This window comes from Pseudonaja textilis, chromosome 11 (assembly GCF_049901715.1).
Source record: "Pseudonaja textilis isolate UNSWEBS1 chromosome 11, rPseTex1.2, whole genome shotgun sequence".
Classification (NCBI taxonomy): Eukaryota; Metazoa; Chordata; class Lepidosauria; order Squamata; family Elapidae; genus Pseudonaja; species Pseudonaja textilis.
In genome coordinates, this window is record NC_142000.1 from 5480311 (window position 1) to 5498748 (window position 18438).

An 18438-nucleotide genomic window follows, 5' to 3' on the forward strand; every position below is an offset into this window, starting at 1 on the left:
GCGAGGACTCAGGTGAGGGGCCAGGACCATCAGGGAGTAGACTGCTGCCTTCAGGGATTGTGGGGGCTGGCAGCAGCGATGAGGAGGTTCCCGAGGAGCCTCTGCCAAGTGCAAAGCGTGCGTGCAGGGTTGCTCGAAGGAAAGACCAGCTGCAGCAGCATGGGCGACTCGGGAGTAAAGCTGCAAGGTAATGGCCCCTCCTTCAAGAAGATAAAAGCCAGCTGTGGATCGGATGTTCTTTACAGGAAGCAAAGACATTTTGAAACTCAGCCTAGTGGGCATTGTAGTATCTTAGTTGGTATTTGAAGACTCTTGAGTTGTAAAATATCTCTAGGTTACCTTATCTGTTATTCTTGGCAGCCTCGTGCCGTTTTGGCGAAGCTTGTGTTTATCAAAGTTAATTACTGTAGTTTGCAGCAGCCTTTTAACTGGGGATTCGTAAGAATCATTAAAAGGTTTCTGTTTCCTTTGGTTCATATTTGTTTTATTGGAAAAGGGTTTGGGTCAGAACACACAGTTGTTAGTATGATAGACTTGCAGGGCCAGAATTTCAATTTCATTGTGCACATGTTCTGCATTGACAATAAATGTTTGATTGATTGATTGAGTGGATCAACGGAGTTGCTAAATTAGTAACCTGGTCGTTAAGTGAATCTGGCTTCCCCGTTGACCTTGCTTGTCAGAAGGTCGCAAAAGGGGATCATGTGACCCCAGGGATGCTGCGACCATCATAAATAGGAACCAGTTGCCCGGCATCCTAATTTTGATCAGGTAATCCTGGGGATCCTGCAATGGTCCTATGTGTAAAAATTGGTCACAAATCACTTTTTTCCAGTGATGATGTAAGTTTGAAGGGTCACTAAATGAGCTCTTGTAAGTTGAGGATACCTGTACGAATTCAAGATTTTATTAGTTTTCAGCAGCAGGATAGTTTGCAGAATTTTTTTTTTTAAATTCAGTGTCATGCCCTTGTCAGTGTCTGAATCTGAGGAGGAACACAAACAGCTGACAGGGAGTGGGAGTGTGGCTTTGTTGGCTGTGGAGGAAACTGGGGAAAGGCAACATCCAGCTGGGCAGAGCAGGAGAGAGGTAGAGCAAGGGCGAGGGAGTTTAGAGGAAGGCCCTTTGTCCTAGGGCATGCAGGGAGGTACCGAGAAGAGAGCAACGGGGGTTGCGTGGCTTACAGGGGAGGAAAGGGCCCTGATTCCCTTCATTAGCCACACCTGGGAATGAGAGTTTAAAAGAAAGGCATGCTGAGTGTGGTAGCTGCTGGGAGAAAACGTGAGTTTATCTTGTGTTGACTTTGCTTATCCGTCTTTCTGGCATCTTCCCAACCGTGTGGAGTTATTGCTGTGCCTTCACATCTGGAATTCCTAATTAACTCATTTTGCCTTGATTGGACTTATGATTGATTGGACTTATAGTTAGAGTTTGATTGGACTTATAGTTCCAGTTTTTGTTGACCATGTTTTGGACCTGATTCTCTGCAGCCAAAGGCTCTTCCTGGGAGAGTTTTTTCTCCAGCCAGAAGGTAACCGGGACACTGGGGGCAAAGTGGGAGCTAATAAAGGGACTCCTACTGATTATCTGGCTGTGTTGCTTTTGTGCCACACCCCTTTGGGTCATCACAGTCAGTGTGTTTGAGAGAGAAACCTAACACTGAATCCATGGACTATTTACGTGGAGAAAGTAAAAAAGGATGAATAATATGTAACAGAAAATGACCGTTGTATTAAGTAATGTGAAAGAGGAAACTGAATATTTGTAATTCTGCTAAACGGAAAAAGCTTGCAAATCCTATGAAGGACAGGATCCAATTACAAATGAAATAACTATAGGCAGACCTCGACTTACAACCACAATTGAGTCCAAAATTTCTGGGGCTAAGCGAGACACTTGTTCAGTCCATGTTCGTCCTGTTTTACAATCTTTTTTGCCAGAGTGGTTAAGAGAATGATTGAAATTGTTAAGTTAGTAGCATGGTTGTTAGAGTGAATCTTTCTTCCCCATTGAAGGTTGCAAAAGGGGACCCCATAACCCGCTTTCCATGGACAATGTAGCCATCATAAATATGAACCGGTTGCCAAGCATCTGAATTGTGACCGTGTGTGTGTGTGTGTGTGTGCGTGCTGCAATGGTCATAAGTGTGAAAATGTCATAAGTCCCTTTTCTTTCGGTGCTGTCGTAACTTTGAAGGGTCACTAAATGAACTATTGTAAATTCAAGGATTGTCTGTATCTAACAAAAACCTCTTTAAAAAATAAGATTACATTTAATGAAGTGCCGTTCAGAACAATCCATTGCTACTTAGGATCTCTGCCATGCCTACCCTGATGCCCCCCCCCACACAAAAAAGGGCTGAGGGTCATCACAAGGACATACCGAACACAAGAAAGGAATGTGACGTCACTGCAAAAGGACACAGGTATTTCATGGGTCCCGTCAGTCAAGCCAAAGTGCCAAAATAGACAAGGTCTCTAGTCACTTGGTAAAGCTAAGGGGCATTAACTGCCTGCAGAACCAACTTCCTGGAACACAAGACGCTGGAAATTGTAAACCCAATGTAGACAACCCCAATGTTTTTTAATATGCGTCAAATAAAGAATCAAAGGGCTACTTGGTTTCTATGTTTCTATGTAGATTCTGAACGGCTCAAGGTTGACTCAGCTTCCCAACCTTCTTGATGTTAATAAGATGAGGAGCCAGATTGTTGAGGGCAGGTTGACTTTGTAAACCAATTAGAGGGGGCTCTGAAACACTGTGAAGCACTATATAAGTCTAAGTGCTATTGCCATTGCCCTTCCTTCCTTCCTTCCTTCCTTCCTTCCTTCCTTCCTTCCTTCCTTCCTTCCTTCCTTCCTTCCTTCCTTCCTTCCTTCCTTCCTTCCTCCTCTTCCTTTCTTCTTCTTCTCTTCTTCTCTTCTTCTTCTTCCTCCTTCTTCTCCTCCTCCTCCTCCTCCTCCCTCCCCTCCTCCTCCTCCTTCTTCCTTCCTTCCCTTTCCTATCCTATCCCATACTATCCATCCATCCAACCACATGTAGGTCAAATGTGGGAGCTCTTCAAAGAATGACAGACTAAGGCATGCTGGTACTGGTCTTCGGGTACTAACTTAAATTATAATTACATAATAATAAGGATGAGTGCTGAAACTATGAAGTATAGGCCCTCTGTGCTTAGCCATGAGTGGCTGGGAAGGGAACATTCCTAGCTCGCAAATACTGTAATCCTGAACTGATTATATAAACAGTGTTAGGAAAGGCAGACCAATCTGTTCTTCAAAACAAACTACATCTTCGAACGATTCCAGTCCCTGGTAGTTTGAGCTCTGCTCCATAGATTGTGACTTGCTCAGTAGTGTTGAGTCCAGTGGAAAATCATTGCAGCCCCCATCTGTTTTGGGAGCTTCCTGGCCTCAGAAGAGCTGAAGGCGAAGTCAGGCAGGCAGGGTGAAGTGAACATCGGGCGGGAGGGCAACCAGGTTGGGGGCGTGGCCAGCCAGAACTTACTACCAGTTCTGCGACCCATGCCAGATCCTTGCTACCGGTTCGCCTGATCCAGTGCGAACCAGTTGAGTTCCATCATTGATCTTAACTTAGTGCACCTGTATAGGGTTTGCAATTGCACAGGGGCAGATAGGAAAGTACTCCAGAGGGTGAGCATCATTGCCCAGAGGATCATGGGTGGCCCTCTCCCCTCTTTGGAAGAGCTTTATAGCTCCCGCTTCCTTAAGAAAGTTCAAAACATTCTCAAAGATCCATCTCATCCTGGGCACCCTTTTTTTTTTGAACTATGACCATCTGGCAGATGGGACAGGACAATAAAAACAAGGACAAACAGGCTGGAAATCAGATTTCCAGGTTAGAACCAAATATGAAAAAGAAGCACCAATACTTGATTCTGCATATTATAACAGCAGCTAGAATAAGTTTTGCTCAAAATTAGAAATTGGCTACGACTCCTTCAAAAACATGATAATCAATAAGATACATGAATGTGCCGAGATGGATAGACTAACTGAACTGCTAAAAGATAATCAAGACAGTGAATATTACAAAACATGGGATACCTGGTACGACTGGCTAAAGAAATGGTGATATCCGATGACCCAGTAACATTTTGAAAATAAGGGTGACGTGTAAATAAATGTAAATAAACTATATGTATGCATATGTAGAGTTTAAAAGGACGAAGGAGTTATTACGACAATGTATAACACGCTATCGGAAGGAAAGTACAAGTGTATTGCTCAAACAATGCTGTAAAATGTATATACATGTTTTTAATTTTACAAACGTTGAATAAATATATATATATATATATTTTTTAAAAGGCTGGAAATCAGCTTCTATCCCAGGGCAATAGCTCTGTTGAATTCTACTGTATATAGTGCAATATTAATGCAGTATCAGGGGTTTTCAATTCAATTGGATAGAATGTGAAGGATGTGTGTTTGTGTTTAGTTTCATAGTCATAATGTACACTGAAGATGGTATTTATACAGGGAGTCCTCCACTTAAAAAACAATTTGTTTAGTGACTATTCAAAGTTATGATGGCAGTGAAAAATGTGATTTATGTCCATTTTTTATAGTTACAACTTTTGCAGCATCCACATATGATCAAAATCCAGATGCTTGACCACTGGTTCATACTTATGACTGTTGTAGTCCTGTGATCCACTTTTGCGACCTTCTGACAAGCGAAGTCCACGGGGAAGCCAGACTCACTTAACAACCATGGTACTAACTTAACAGCTGCAGTGATTCACTTAGCGATGTGGCGAGAAAAGTCGCAAATTGGGGCAAAATTCATTTAACACATGTCTCACTTAGCAACACAGATACTTTGGGGTCCATTGTGGCCATAAGTGGAGGACTACCTCTACTGCCTAAAAACACACACACACACACACACACAATGTAACAACCCTCCCGCCTGCAGGCACAACGAAGCTCGATAAATCAGAAAAGCCTAAAACCCCAGGAAATTTAACCAGGAATCTCACCTCCGCTGCCATGAAGGACAGTGTGTGCATTCCATGCGTGTAGCCAATGAGGCCACACACCATTGCCAGGCCACAGCAGGAAAGTAACATGACAACCAGCAGAGTCAGGACTCGGATGTGGCTGTTCAACGGAGTGGTGGGCGAAAAAGAGAGCTGAAAAATACCAACACACGAGTTAGAATAGAATAGATACTGGAATGAAGAGTAGAGTAGAAGAGTAGAAGGTAGAATAGAATAGAATAGAATAGAATAGAATAGAATAGAATAGAATAGAATAGAGAATAGAATACTGGAATGAAGAGTAGAGTAGAGTAGAGTAGAGTAGAGTAGAATAGAATAGAATAGAATAGAATAGAATAGAATAGAATAGAATAGAATAGAATAGAATAGAATAGAATATCCTGCCTAGTGTGTCCGGAATTATGGGTCACACGCTGGTCAGCTGGATAGAGAAGCTCAAAATCCAGGACTGGATGGTCACAGCCATTCTTCCATTCTGGCTTCAAATCCCACAATTTAAATTATCTTATGGGTGAAAAAAATATATATTTCCTTCTATCCATCCTCAATCTCCATGCATTTAGATGCTGAGCTGTAACCTCAAATCCTAACCACATAAAACAGGGAGAAAACATCTGTGGGATCTTTGGTTGAGCTTGGCTGTTTTCTTGTGGACGTTTCATGATCCAACTAAGTAACATCATCAGCGCTAGAAGGGAGTGGAGTTTGCTATGTTGGTGGGAGTGTTCTTAATGGCTGCTTGATTAGGCTGTTGTTTACTGTTCGATTGTTGTCTGCATCGATAGTTCCTTAATTGGGTTGTTGTTTACTGCTTGATTGTTAGTTTAGTACTAATCTTGACGTTGATCTCCAAGATAAAGAGTAAACTCCACACCCTTCTAGCACTGATGATGTTACCAAGTTTGGTAATGAAACATCTGCAAGAAACAACCAAGCTCAGAGACCACCTAGGACCCCGACAATTCAACCCTGAGCTACAAATATTTTCTTCTATTGGAATGTATTTCCTTTTACAGCAACCTGTAAAATCTAAAGACACCACTCTAATACTCTATTTCATAAGGGGACTGGAGGCTAAAACATATAAAGAATGCTTTCAGGAATTGGGTATGTCTAGTCTAGGAAAAGAAGGACTGGGGCTGACATAATAACCGCATTCCAATATTTGAGGGGCTGCTACAAACAAGAAGCAGTCAATCTATTTTCCTAAGAATCAGAAGGCAAGAAACAATGGATGGAAACGAATCAAGGAGAGAAGCAACCTAGAACTAAGGAGAAATTTCCTAACAGTGAAGACAATTAACCAGTGGAACAACCTGCCTCCAGAAGTTGTGGATGCTCCATCACTGGAAGTTTTTAAGAAGAGATTGGACAACCATTTGTCTGAAGTGGTGTGGGGTTTCCTGCCTAAGCAGGGGGTTAGACTAGAAGACCTCCAAGGTCCCTTCCAACCAGTCTATTCTATTCTATTTTTAATTCTGTTCTGTTCTATTCTATTCTCTTTTCTCGTCTCGTCTCGTCTCTTCTCTATTCTATTCTATATTCTAAACTTTTGGGTGTTCTAAAACATGATTGTTTTAATATAACTATTCTATTCTATTCTATTCTACATGCTGTTCTGTTCTATTCCTATTCTATTCTATTCCATTCCAACCATTCTATTCTATTCTATTCTATTCTGTTCTGTTCTGTTCTGTTCTGTTCTGTTCTGTTCTATCCCATTCCATTCCATTCCATTCCCTATTTGTATTCCATTCCATTCCACTCCACTCCATGCCACTTCTATTCTATTCTATTCTATTCTATTCTATTCTATTCTATTCTATTCTATTCTATTCTAATTCTATTCTATTCTACTGTACTCTACTCTACTCTTCTACTCTACTCTATTGTTTTATTCTATTGTTTCCATTCTATTATTCTATCCTATTCTAGCAGGGCATCCAAATCGTGGCCCATTTCATGCAAAATAAAAGTGATTCTTGCACCCCAAATATCCAACTTTAATGACCTGAGGGACAAATTGATGATAGGGTCTGGGGTCAATTAAATCCACTCTCCATTGCCCAGATACATGGAGAAATATACTTACATATTCAAACCTGTCCTTGCAAAGCTGGACCATGAGATGTAAGAACACAAGCCCAGAGAACCAGAGGCACCACATGACCACTTCGTCCACGGTCTGGACATTTAACACCCCGAAAATAAAAATAAACTTGTAGAAGATAAAGTTCCAAAATTTATCCTTGAGATGCTGAAAAAGAGATTTGCACATATAGTTGTTGTTATTCTTGTTTTTTAAGGTCACACTACACATTGTGAACCATTATGCAATAGGACGAGCTATAATTGGGTTATTAATTGGTAGATGGGAATTTAACTAAAGTGCAGGTGGATAGTCATTCATAATTCATTTAAAATTTACTCTAAAAGTAAAACATACTGCTTTGTTTTTGAACATTTAATGAAAATTGATTTTTTTTAAAAAAAGATAAAACATACTGAGTGGTGGTTTTTGAATAATTTTCTGGTGGGTTTTTGGAATTGCACCTAAAAATTAAAATGTTTGCTCTCATGGGCCCAGATAATAAAAAATATGTGAAAATGCCCATTAAAAAGAAAGAATATAATGAATATCATTCACCCATCACTCGTTGCAAATATCCTAAACCTAATAGTCATACCAAACCAACATTCCTTACCTGCCTTTCACTAACACGGAGAGGACCAAAAACAATGGTCTGTATTAGCTTTGCAATCAGCATCAGAATGCAACTGGCTGTATTTACCAACACCTGGAAAAAATAAAATAAAATAGAATTAAAATAATTAGAATTAGACTTAGAATTGTTATGTCCCACCAATCTCACTATCAAGCAACTAGAATAGACAGTAGGGTAGAATAGGGTGGAGTGGAGTGGAATGGAGTAGAGTTAGAGTAGGATGGGATGGGATGGGATAGGATACTGGAATGAAGAGTAGAGGTTTGTAAGAAGAGACTGAAAAATCATTTGTCTGAAATTGTATAGGGTCGCCTGCTTGAAGATTAGAAGACTTCCAAAGTCTCTTCCAACTCTGTTATTATGTTTGGAGTGGAGCGGAACGGAGCAGAACAGAACAGAAGTATCTTAAAATTCAGATTTATTTGCCAAATTACTTCCTTTCAGACATTTGGGACAAAATGTAAACACCCACTCAGGACAGCCAACAGCCATGCAGGCTGTGGAACTACTAAGGTTGATATGGCACCACCTGAAAATTTGTGTGCAACAAATGATGTGCAAGAAACAAAGCAAACATAAGAACAATCAACGCCCTATTAATACATATGTCATTATTTAAAAAATTTCAAACAAAGGCTACTCCATAGTCATGAGAATCAAGTAATTAATAAGGAGCTGTAGTTCTGATTTGCATGCTGTAGACATACACCTTCTTGTCTGTCACTTTTATGATATTTATTCATAACATCTGAGTCACCATTCAGGTTTTAATTTCTTTACAGTGATTTATTCTGGAATTAAAAAGAATGACATGGCTTGGTGTTTTTTTTTTTTACTCCGTGTCAATAACAGAAGTCACACAATGGAAAAAGTCTGATATAAGCCAAAATAGTCTTTTAAGTAGATCTGACTAATTCAAGCTATACATAAGGAAGTAACTCATCCTAATCATTATTCCTTGCATCCTGAGAACCCGTCACATAAAACTTTGCTTGAGCAAAGTTTAAAAACAACTCTACAGCTGACATTCACCAAAGGCTCTCAGAACCATCCTAAAGAAAACAATTCTACAAACAAAGGGACAGATTCTGTTCACAATCCTCGTCCATAAATCCCCTAATCCTTACATATTGGCAAGAGATGCAAGACTTTTGAACATGAAATCGAATGTAGTTGATTTCAAAACCCTTCTACAATTCTGCAATTGGCTACTAACAGAGTAGGATCAACAAAAATATCATTCAATATTTTTTTTTAGGATTGCTGTTAATCACTAACACACTATGTTTTTCAAGCTTGGCAACTTGAAGATGGTGGACTTCAACTCCCAGAATCCATTGCTGGCTAGGGAATTCTGGAAGCTGAAGTCCATCCAACTTCAAGTTGCCAAGCCTGACAAGCCTTCCATCCTTCCGAGGTGAATAAAATGAGGACCCAGATTAAGTGCTATTGCTATTGTCCATCCCATCCATCCATCCCTCCATGGTACGCAGTGGTTAGTATGCAGGATTGCGGGCTAACTCACTGCCCACTGTCGGCAGTTTGATCCTGACCGGCTCAAGGTTGACTCAGCCTTCCATCTTTCCGAGGTGGGTAAAATGAGGACCCAGATTGTTGGGGGCAAGAGGCTGGCTCTGTAAACTGCTTAGAGGAGGCTATAAAGCAGTATAAAGCGGTATATAAGTCTATGGGCTATGGCTATTGAGAACCACTCCGGTAACAGAACACGCTACCCTTGTTCGCCTGTTGTCTTTCGTAGAGCCAGGAACCACATTCGGCAAAAAGTGAATGAAATTAAATGCCAGCCTATCAGATTCACATGCTACCCAAAACAGGACAGTCTTGTCATTCAAACAGGTGAACGAACCCCGAGCCTGTCTCATCTAGATCCCAGTCAGGTTTCCAACATTTCCATTTGACGTAATGGGAAAACTTGCATGAATTCAGGGTCATATCCACAAAAAATGCTCCCCAGGGCATTTTTAGGGCTGCCCTTCCTTGTGGATCTGAAAATACACCCAGCAAACTACCTTCTAGGGAAATGGTAATGGGAGTGAGTTAAAGTAGCTTTATTTTCACATTTAAAAAAAAAACCTATTTAGGTGCATAAGGCAAGCAAATAAGGCAAGGGGGAAAAATATTCAGTTTGGCAAGGCGGCGGTAAACCCATGAATAAAACAGGAAAGAGAAAGAGGTGGACAGGATATGGGATCTCCCTGGAAGTGCAGGAGGTGGTTGTGGGAACAGGTCAGCCTTAAATTGAAATAATGAGAATTTATTTATGTTTATCCCATCTTTATTATTTTTATAAACAACTCAGGAAACAAAAAACAGCCGACAGAATTTCAGAGTCCAGAAAGAAAAACAAATAACCAATGAAAAGAAATATAAACACACAATTACATTTAGTTCTCAAGTTTAGTGACCATTCAGAGTTACGACAGCACTGACAAAAGTGACTTACAGTCATTTTTCACACTTACAACTGCGGCAGCGTCTTCAGCTGGTCACGTGATCAAAATTAGGGCGCTTGCCAAAGGTTGCAGCGTCCCAGAGGGGGTCATGTGATCCCCTTTTGCAACCTGCCAACAAGCCAAGTCAATGGAGAAGCCAGATTCACTTAACAACAGTGTTATTCATTTAACAACCGAAGTGATTCAATCAATCAAACGTTTTATTGTCAATGCACAACATGCGTACAATGACATTGAAAATTTCACTGAGCAACTGCGGCAAGAAAAGTCGTAAAACGGGGCCAAGCTTGCTTAATAACTGTCTTGCTTAACGACTGAAATTCTGGGTTCCAGTGCGGTCGTTAAGTTGAGGATTACCGGTAAGTTTCAACCTTAGACAGCAATAAAATTGGAGTTTCTGAAAAGCAGGACATTAGAAAGAAGTCCCCAGGCAATAATTGCTTACGCTGGCTGAAGAACCAGCTTAGTTTGTTCCCTTGACCAGAGGCAGCCGATGTTTACCTGCTGCCATGCCCCCTCCCCAGGTGATTCACTTCACTTCCTGTCTGGCAGATTGCCAAGTCACAGGCCCAGGGCTGAGCTGGGTTGCAAGCATAGGTAAATGTTCCAGTTCTTTGCCATTTCTACACTTAAGGTGCTGATCTTGGTGCTAGTTTTAAACACCAAAAGCTGTCCTGGTTTGTTTGATGCTCAGAAAAAGTTCTTGCACTCATATCAGTCTCCTCCAACGGCCATCTGGACCAAGGATTGCTGGGTAGGTGAATATTCAGGACAGGGCCTGTTCTGTGATGGCTCCTTCAGGGCTTTCTCCCCAACGACAGCTCTACAGGTCATCTTTGAAAACTTCATGTGGTTATGCTTTTCTTATACAATTAGTCCTCGACTTACGACAACAACTGCACCCAAAATTTCCGTTGCTAAGCGAGACAATTTCAGAGTGAGTTTTGCCCCATTTTACGACCTTTCTTCCCATGGTTGTTAAAGGCGACCCCTACAGCTGCCAAGGCTTGTGAATTTCAATCACGTGACAACGGGACTGCTGCAACAGTCACAAACATCAAAAACAATTATAATTCTCTCTTTTTTTTTCAGCGCCGCTGTAACTTCAAATGTCCATGAAACGAACAGTTGAAAGCACAGGATTGCCTCTATCCCATTAATTTTATTATAATTAGTTTAGGCCACAAATCGTTCATTGCATCTTGGTCCCTTTCGAGAGACTGACGTTTGGAAAATGTGTACCTGGCATTGTGAGCTTACCTGGCGCATAGCAAGCTATTAAAGCAATTCAGTAAGTAACGTGAAGCCATTTAATCCAGACACAACATGCCAAGAATCCTTGCCCATTTGCCTCACAAGAGTCGTAGGAGAGCTCATCAACAACTGCATGTGCAACATCACGTTCAGAGTGGGTTTGCACACCACGTGTGTTTGCACAACGAAACAAAAATAGCATTTCAATCTTGTGTGTTACGGAAGGCTAGTGACCAGAAGTGGCATTCAGCTGGTTCTGACCGGGTCTAGAGAACCACTTTGTGTAGTTTGGAGAACCGGTAAATCCCACCTCTGACTGGCTCACCCCCATCTCTTCTCTGCCTCCCATCAAGTCCCAGCTGAAGGCTGGGTCTCCTTTGGTTGCCCTGCACAGGAGAACAGAGCTGGAAAGCAGGTTAATGGGGTGGAGAGGGAATGTGGATTTTGCAGTACCCTTCTCCTGTTACGCCCACCAAGCCACACCCACCGAACCTGTAGTAAAAAAATTTGAATCCCACCACTGCTAGCAACTATCTTTAACTACATCATTGTGGTGGGAGCAGGCACCTTGAAGCTTCTATTGAAAAAAATAAACTGATTAAAAAATGGGACAGTTACTGTTCTCGACTTCCATTGGTTCGTTTAATGACCATTCAAACTGAATTAAAAAGGGATGGATGACCATTTTTCACACATAACAACCACCGCAGTATCCCTACAGACACGTGATCCAAATTTGGAACCATTTCAAGTTCAATAGAACCCCCTGGAACAGAAGTTGCCTTCAAAGTTGTGGGAGCTTCATCCCTGGAGGTTTTCAAGGGGAGATTGGACTGCCATTTGTTGGGGATGGCGTAGGGTCTCCTGCTTGGGCGGGGGGAGTTGGACTAGATGACCTACAAGGTCCTTTACAACTCTGTTAATCTATCTGTCTTAATCGATCTTCTGTTCATCGCTGTTTACGAATTCCGTTGAAATAAAAGTTGCGTCGTTACCATTCTTCGTACATATTTTTGGGCACGTTCTAGTGATGTCTACATTATTCTAAACACAATTCCTACTCTACAGAGTCTTCTGTAAGGTTTTTTCTAATGTTTGTTTGATTTTATTGTGTCTTGGACTGCCGTTTGTCAGAAATGGGGTAGGGTCTCCTGCTTGGGCAGGGGGCTGGGCTAGATGACCTACCAGGTCCCTTCCAACTCTTGATCATCTGTCGTCTGGTTCGTATTTATGACCACTGCAATGTCCCAGGGTCACATGATCCCTTTTTGCAACCTTTTAACCAGCTAAGTCAATGGGGGAAATCCAGGTTCACTTAATGACCGTGTGACTGACTTAACGACTGCAGCGATTCACTTAGCGACTGTGGCCAGAAAGGTTGTAAAATGGTGCAAAACTCACTTTAACAAATCTCTCGCTTAACAACAGAAATTTTAGGCTTATTTGTGGCCGTACGTCGAGGACAAGCTCAGGTACAGAAGTTCTCAACTTAAAGCTGTTTGCTTAGTGACCATTCAGAGTTACAACGGCACTCGAAAAAAAAAAAGCAACTTACAACCAGTCTCACAATTACAACTGTCACGGGATTCCCACAGTCACATGATCAAAATTTGGGCACTTGGCACAGCTGGCTTTTTTTTTTTTTTTTGATGGTTGCCACATCCTGGAGGTCATATGATCACTATTTGCAATCTTCCCGGCCGGTTTTCAATTTGGGGAAGCCGGATTCACTTAACAACCGTGATGTGGTTCACTTAACAACTAAAACGATCCTCCTAACGAGGGGTCGCCAACCTTTTGGACTTCAAGGACCACCAAACTTATAATTTTAAATCCCGCGGATCACTAATATGAATTTTGACTGACAGGTGGCTTGCTGATGTTGGTGGGAAAGTCGGTCCCGTATTCCAAAGCTGCAGGAGTCACAGACTCGCCCTTTGGTCATCCCAGAGCAGCTGCTCCTCCCCCCAGGTGCACCAACCTGCCATGGGCCAGTCCTGTGACCACTGCAGCTCTGGGATACGGGACCGACTTTCCCAACGTCAGCAAGCCACCCCAGGACGGATTTCCCTCCCCCGCTGTTGGTCTTACCTTCAGTTCCAGCTCACGTGGCTCTACTCAAGGTAAGGTTTGCGCTTGGCTGAAGGGTGGGGGCCAGCGGCTGGGCGGGCCACGTGGGCGGCGCAGCCTTGTGTTCATGCGCAGCCTGGATTAATTGCTTTGGGGGGACATTTCTCTGCAGATCACCAAAGTATTTTTCACGGCTCACCCGTGCTCCGCGGCCCACCAGTTGGCAACCACTGCTCTTAACAACCATGGCAACAACAAAAAAAGTTGTACAACTGAGTGTGACTCATTGAACCAGCCCCTTGCTTAAGGGTGGGAATTCTGATTCCCGTTGTGTAAATGGAGGACTAGCTGGCTATGAATGAATAACCGTGTTATATAAATAAATCAAGTTGAAGTTGAAGTTAACCTGCCTTTAGGTTTAGCCTCCTGTGTGAATTAAAGCCTATACGTTCAAGGTGGAAAAAGTAAACGACCGCAACGGGAAAAAAGTTGCCACTTGCTTCCAACCACTGCAGTTGTGACCCTTGGCACCATGCACAACGGGGTGGGCTAGATTTTCTTCGCCAACCCCTTCCAACCCTTACATTCTAAGATTTTAGGGCTTAACACACAGAAGAACAGATATTTCTTTCTCTCTTCTCTCTAGCACTTCTAGATTACGCAGGACTCATCGAGGTCTTTTTAAAGCCACCTGTTGAGAGGCAGCAATTGGGACGTGGTGGCTCAGTGGCTAAGAGGCTGGACCCTCATAATCTTCCATAATTTTATCATGCCACATAGACCCCGCCCCCAGAAAAACATCATCTCTGATATTTAAGGTTCGATTTAATGAGCGGTCCTACCACCTCACATCTCCTCCCTCGGTTAGCATTGTACTTCCTGACTGACACAATGGCCCCACCATTGGGCTATGGGCCATTGTGGCTAGGACGCAGGTACCATCCTCCCCGCCCATGATGGCCGCATGTATTGGGGTTCTCCAAATGGGACTGGATCCACAGCTGTCATCACCTGGTTTGTGATGGTCGTATAGACCGGGGTCTCCAACCTTGGCAACTTTAAGACTTGTGGACTTCAAGTCCCAGAATTCCTCAGCCAGCAAAGCAAAGAGTTGAAGTCCACAAGTCTTAAAGTTGCCAAGGTTGGAGAGCCCTGGCAAAGAAGAGTAGACATGGGTCCTCTTACACCTAGGTGGGCCCATCAAATCCTTTTACTACAACTCCTCAAAACTCTGGAGAGCAGAGCAGCATGGAGCTCTCCAAATGCTGTTGGCCAACACATCCGGCGAAGGCCGGTCCCTCAATCCCACCCATGAACATCCTTCAGCAGCCTTTTCTGCCATCCAAATAGGCTAAGAATGAGACTACAATGCCCATCTTCCCGAGCAGTGTAGAATAAACTGGAAGTGGGACGCCTCCATGCAGGGGGGGCAGAGAGTCGATGAACCATCCCCTCCCATCGGCCACTCCTAGCAGCTAGGCAACCTGGGAGTCAGAGGCTTTTGAATCACCCCTCTTATTGTCCAGCTGGGGATCATGGGACCTGGAGTCCCTAGGCACCTGTCAAGGTGACAGCGTGAAAGACCATCTTTTCCATGCCTCCCCCCCCCCCGCCCCTGCTAACTGGGGAACATGGCATTCAGAGTCCACTTCTGGGCTCTCAAGTCTGCCCTCCTATCCCCCAGTCTTCCCAGCTGGGGACCATGGGAATCAGACTCCATTCAAGATTCACCGGGAGCGCCAGGTCGTGCTAGGAGGGCAGGGCAATCCCCAGAAGGAGTACCCTCCCTGTCCGGGGTGGATAATGGGACCTGGAGTCCATCTCCCTAGGTTCCTCTACCTTCATGCTCACACACACCAGATGGGGATAATGGGACCCAAAGTCCCTCCTTCTAGGTTCCTCTACCTCCCCCTCCTGCCACCCAAGAATAATGGGACCCGGAGTCCGTCCCCCTAGGTTCCTCTACCTTCATCCCTGCCAGCTGGGGATAATGGGACTAAGTATCCATCCACCCCAGGCTCCGCTATCTCTGCCCCTCCCCGCCCCCACCATCTGAGGCTTATGGGACCCGGAGTCCATCTCCCTAGGCTCCTCTAACTTCATCCCTGCCAGCTGGGGATAATGGGACTAAGTGTCCATCCACCCCAGGCTCCGCTATCTCTGCCCCCTCCCGCCAGCTGAGGCTTATGGGACCCAGAGTCCATCTCCCTAGGCTCCTCTAACTTCACCTTCCCCCACCAGCTGGAGATAATGGGACCCAGAGTCCATCCCCTAAGTTCCTCTATCACTCTCCCCCCCGCACTGGGGATAATGGAACCTGGAGCCCATCCCACTAGGTCCCTCTGTCTCACTCCCGCCGCCCCCCGCCCCGGTCGCCAGCTGGGGATCATGGGCCCTGGGGTCCACCCACCTCCCCATTCCCCACCCGACCCCGGAGGGGGCTCACCCAGACGCAGAGGCCGTCGGAGAGCAGGTAGTAGGCGAGGTCCAGCGCGGCGGGGCCGTGGCCCGGCGGCAACTGCAGCGGCGGCGGCGGTTCGAGGGCCGGCGCTCCCCCGTCGGGCGGCGGGCCGGGCTCCGTCCCGGGGGTCCCGGCCTGGCGGAGGGCGCTGTAGGCGCTGAGCAGGCAGCCCAGCAGGGCCAGGGCGCTGAGCGCCGCGTAGACGCGCAGGCTGGGCCACGGGAAGCGCTCCAGGAAGAGCAGCGGCATGGCGGGGAAGGGACCGGGGGACGCTGCGCGGAGGAGGAGGAGGAGGAGGAGGGTCTCCCGGCAACCGCGGCCTCGCTCGCCCGCCCGCCCGCCCGCCGGCCGTACCGGAGCAAGGCAGGGCCGAGAGGGGCTGCGCTGCCTGCCTGCCTGCCTGCCTGGCTTGGAGGCAGAGGTGGAGAAGGAGGAGGAGGAGGAGAAGGAGGAGGAGGAGCCGGGCTGGCTACCTGCCCGCGGGCGGGCCTCCCTCAGCCGGACCGGGCAAGGGAAGAAGGCGGCGGCGGCGGCGGCGGCGGCTCGGCCCGGGAGCCCCGCAGGAACAGACGACGCGGCGGCGGCGGCGGCGGCAGCGGCGAATGCTCCGCTCGGCTTGGCCGGACCGGGGGCGGGGCTGGGTGACTCGTTTCCCCTGCCCGCCCCTCCGTTCTCGCCGGGCCCGAGGAGCTGCCGGGGCGGGAAGGGAAAGGTCTGCGTCCTTTGGGGGGTGGGGGAGACAAGGTGGATGAAGTTGTGGGTGGGGGGGGTTAAATGGGTTGGGGGGGCAAAACGGGCCGGGGTGGGTGTGTGGAGGGTCGCCCTCCCTATTGCCCCCTGGAGGTTGGTTGTGGAGAGTATTAATCGAGCTGGAAGGGGGGTCCTTTGGAGGTCTTCTAGTCCAGCCCCCTGCTCAAGCAAGGAGTCCCCATAACCAGAGGCCTCCGAACTTGGCCCCTTTAAGACTCCGTTTTACGACCTCTGGTCAAGGGTATTGCTGCAGTGGTCCTATGGCTGTAAAGTGAATCAGGCTTCCCCATTCGACTTTTTTTGTCAGAAGGTCACAAAAGAGGAAACCGTGACTTACTGGACTCTGGGTCATAAATATGAGTCAGTTGTCAAGTGTCAGAATTTGTGGGGATGCTGCAGTAAAAGCATAAGTGTAAAAAATGGCCCTAAGGCACTTTTTTTTTCAGTGCTGTTGTCACTTTGGTCACTAAATGAATGGGTTGTAAATGGAAGATTGCCTGTATGTGTTTTTTCTCTCTTATCTTTTTTCCCCCTCCTTTCTGTACATCTTTTATTCCCTTTATCGTTTCTTTTTGTATTATCTTTGCTCTGGTTATTAAAAAAAATTCCCACTACATTTTTTTTTAAAAATAAAGTGGGGGATTTCAGAGATTGGGGAGGGGGGGGGAGGACAGGAAATTGGGAGGAGCCTACCTAGCAAGATTATTGTGAGATAATAACAGTAGAGCAGGTCTCCAAACTTGGCAAGTTTTAAGACTTGTGGACTTCCACTCCCAGAATCCCTGAGCTAACATGACTGGAGGAGGAATTCTGGGAGTTGAAGTCCACCAAGTCTTAAAGTTGCCATTCCCCAGCCCCTGCAGTAGAAGGAGGGTTCTCTGAGCAGCCTTGAACTCCTTGTGATTATAAACACGTAACCAAAATGCTTCCCTCCCAGGCAGTTGAGAGCCCTGCCTTTAAAGAGACACATCCTGCCCGGATGATTCATCCTTTTAAGCCCTTCGTTCAGGCTACCAAACGTCGCTCGCTGCTCCATGTGGCCAGTAGACTTTGGTCCTTCAAGTCACACAACACCTTAGCTGTCAGGTGCTGCTGTGGTCCTGTAAAAATGTCAACCTGCCTCGGCCTGATATTGCTTTGAAGTGCTGTGAAATGAAAGCACCCTTTACAGCAGCTGCCAACGGCCAAGTGTTTGTTTTTTAAGATGACAACCTCCATTTCTGGCTAGACTGACAGTTCAGGAACTGAATTTGTTCTCATGTATATTCATATCTATGCATATCTTTGTATCAGTGTATCTATCTCACTATCTACCTGCCTACCTACCTATTATATCTATATTACCTATCTATTCATCCTAACTGTCTTATCTATATTTCTATCATCTATCTCTATCATCTATTTATTCATCCTGTGTCTTATCTATATCATCTATCTATTCATCCTGTCTTATCTATCGATCTCTATCATCTGTTCATCCTGTGTGTCTTATCTATCTATCTATCTATCTATCTATCTATTTCTATCACGTCTATCATATATTTATTCATCCTAACTGTGTGTGTCTTGTCTTGTCTGTCATTTTCAAGGAGTCAGAATGAAAGTTTTATACATATGTATGTATGGATGTATGATGTATATATATATGTATGATGTATGTATGTCTATGTATACATA

At 44.9% G+C, this 18438-nt stretch overlaps 1 protein-coding gene across 4 annotated transcripts in view; it reads right to left on the reverse strand.

Annotated features, from left to right (window-relative positions):
• AMFR (autocrine motility factor receptor) overlaps positions 1 to 16700 on the reverse strand; it is a 33549-nt gene extending 16849 nt beyond the window's left edge. Inside the window, exons 1-4 of one of the 4 annotated variants that reach the window (XM_087940501.1) lie at positions 15997 to 16700; positions 7732 to 7824; positions 7119 to 7283; positions 5006 to 5158 (exon numbers count right to left, since the gene is read on the reverse strand). In XM_087940501.1, coding sequence (XP_087796627.1) covers positions 5006 to 5158; positions 7119 to 7283; positions 7732 to 7824; positions 15997 to 16260 — 675 coding nt within the window. In that variant the 5' untranslated portion in view covers positions 16261 to 16700. The remainder of the gene's footprint in view (positions 1 to 5005; positions 5159 to 7118; positions 7284 to 7731; positions 7825 to 15996) is intronic. The other 3 variants (XM_087940503.1, XM_087940504.1, XM_087940502.1) reach the window with 3 other exon arrangements.
• Positions 16701 to 18438: the final 1738 nt, after the last annotated feature.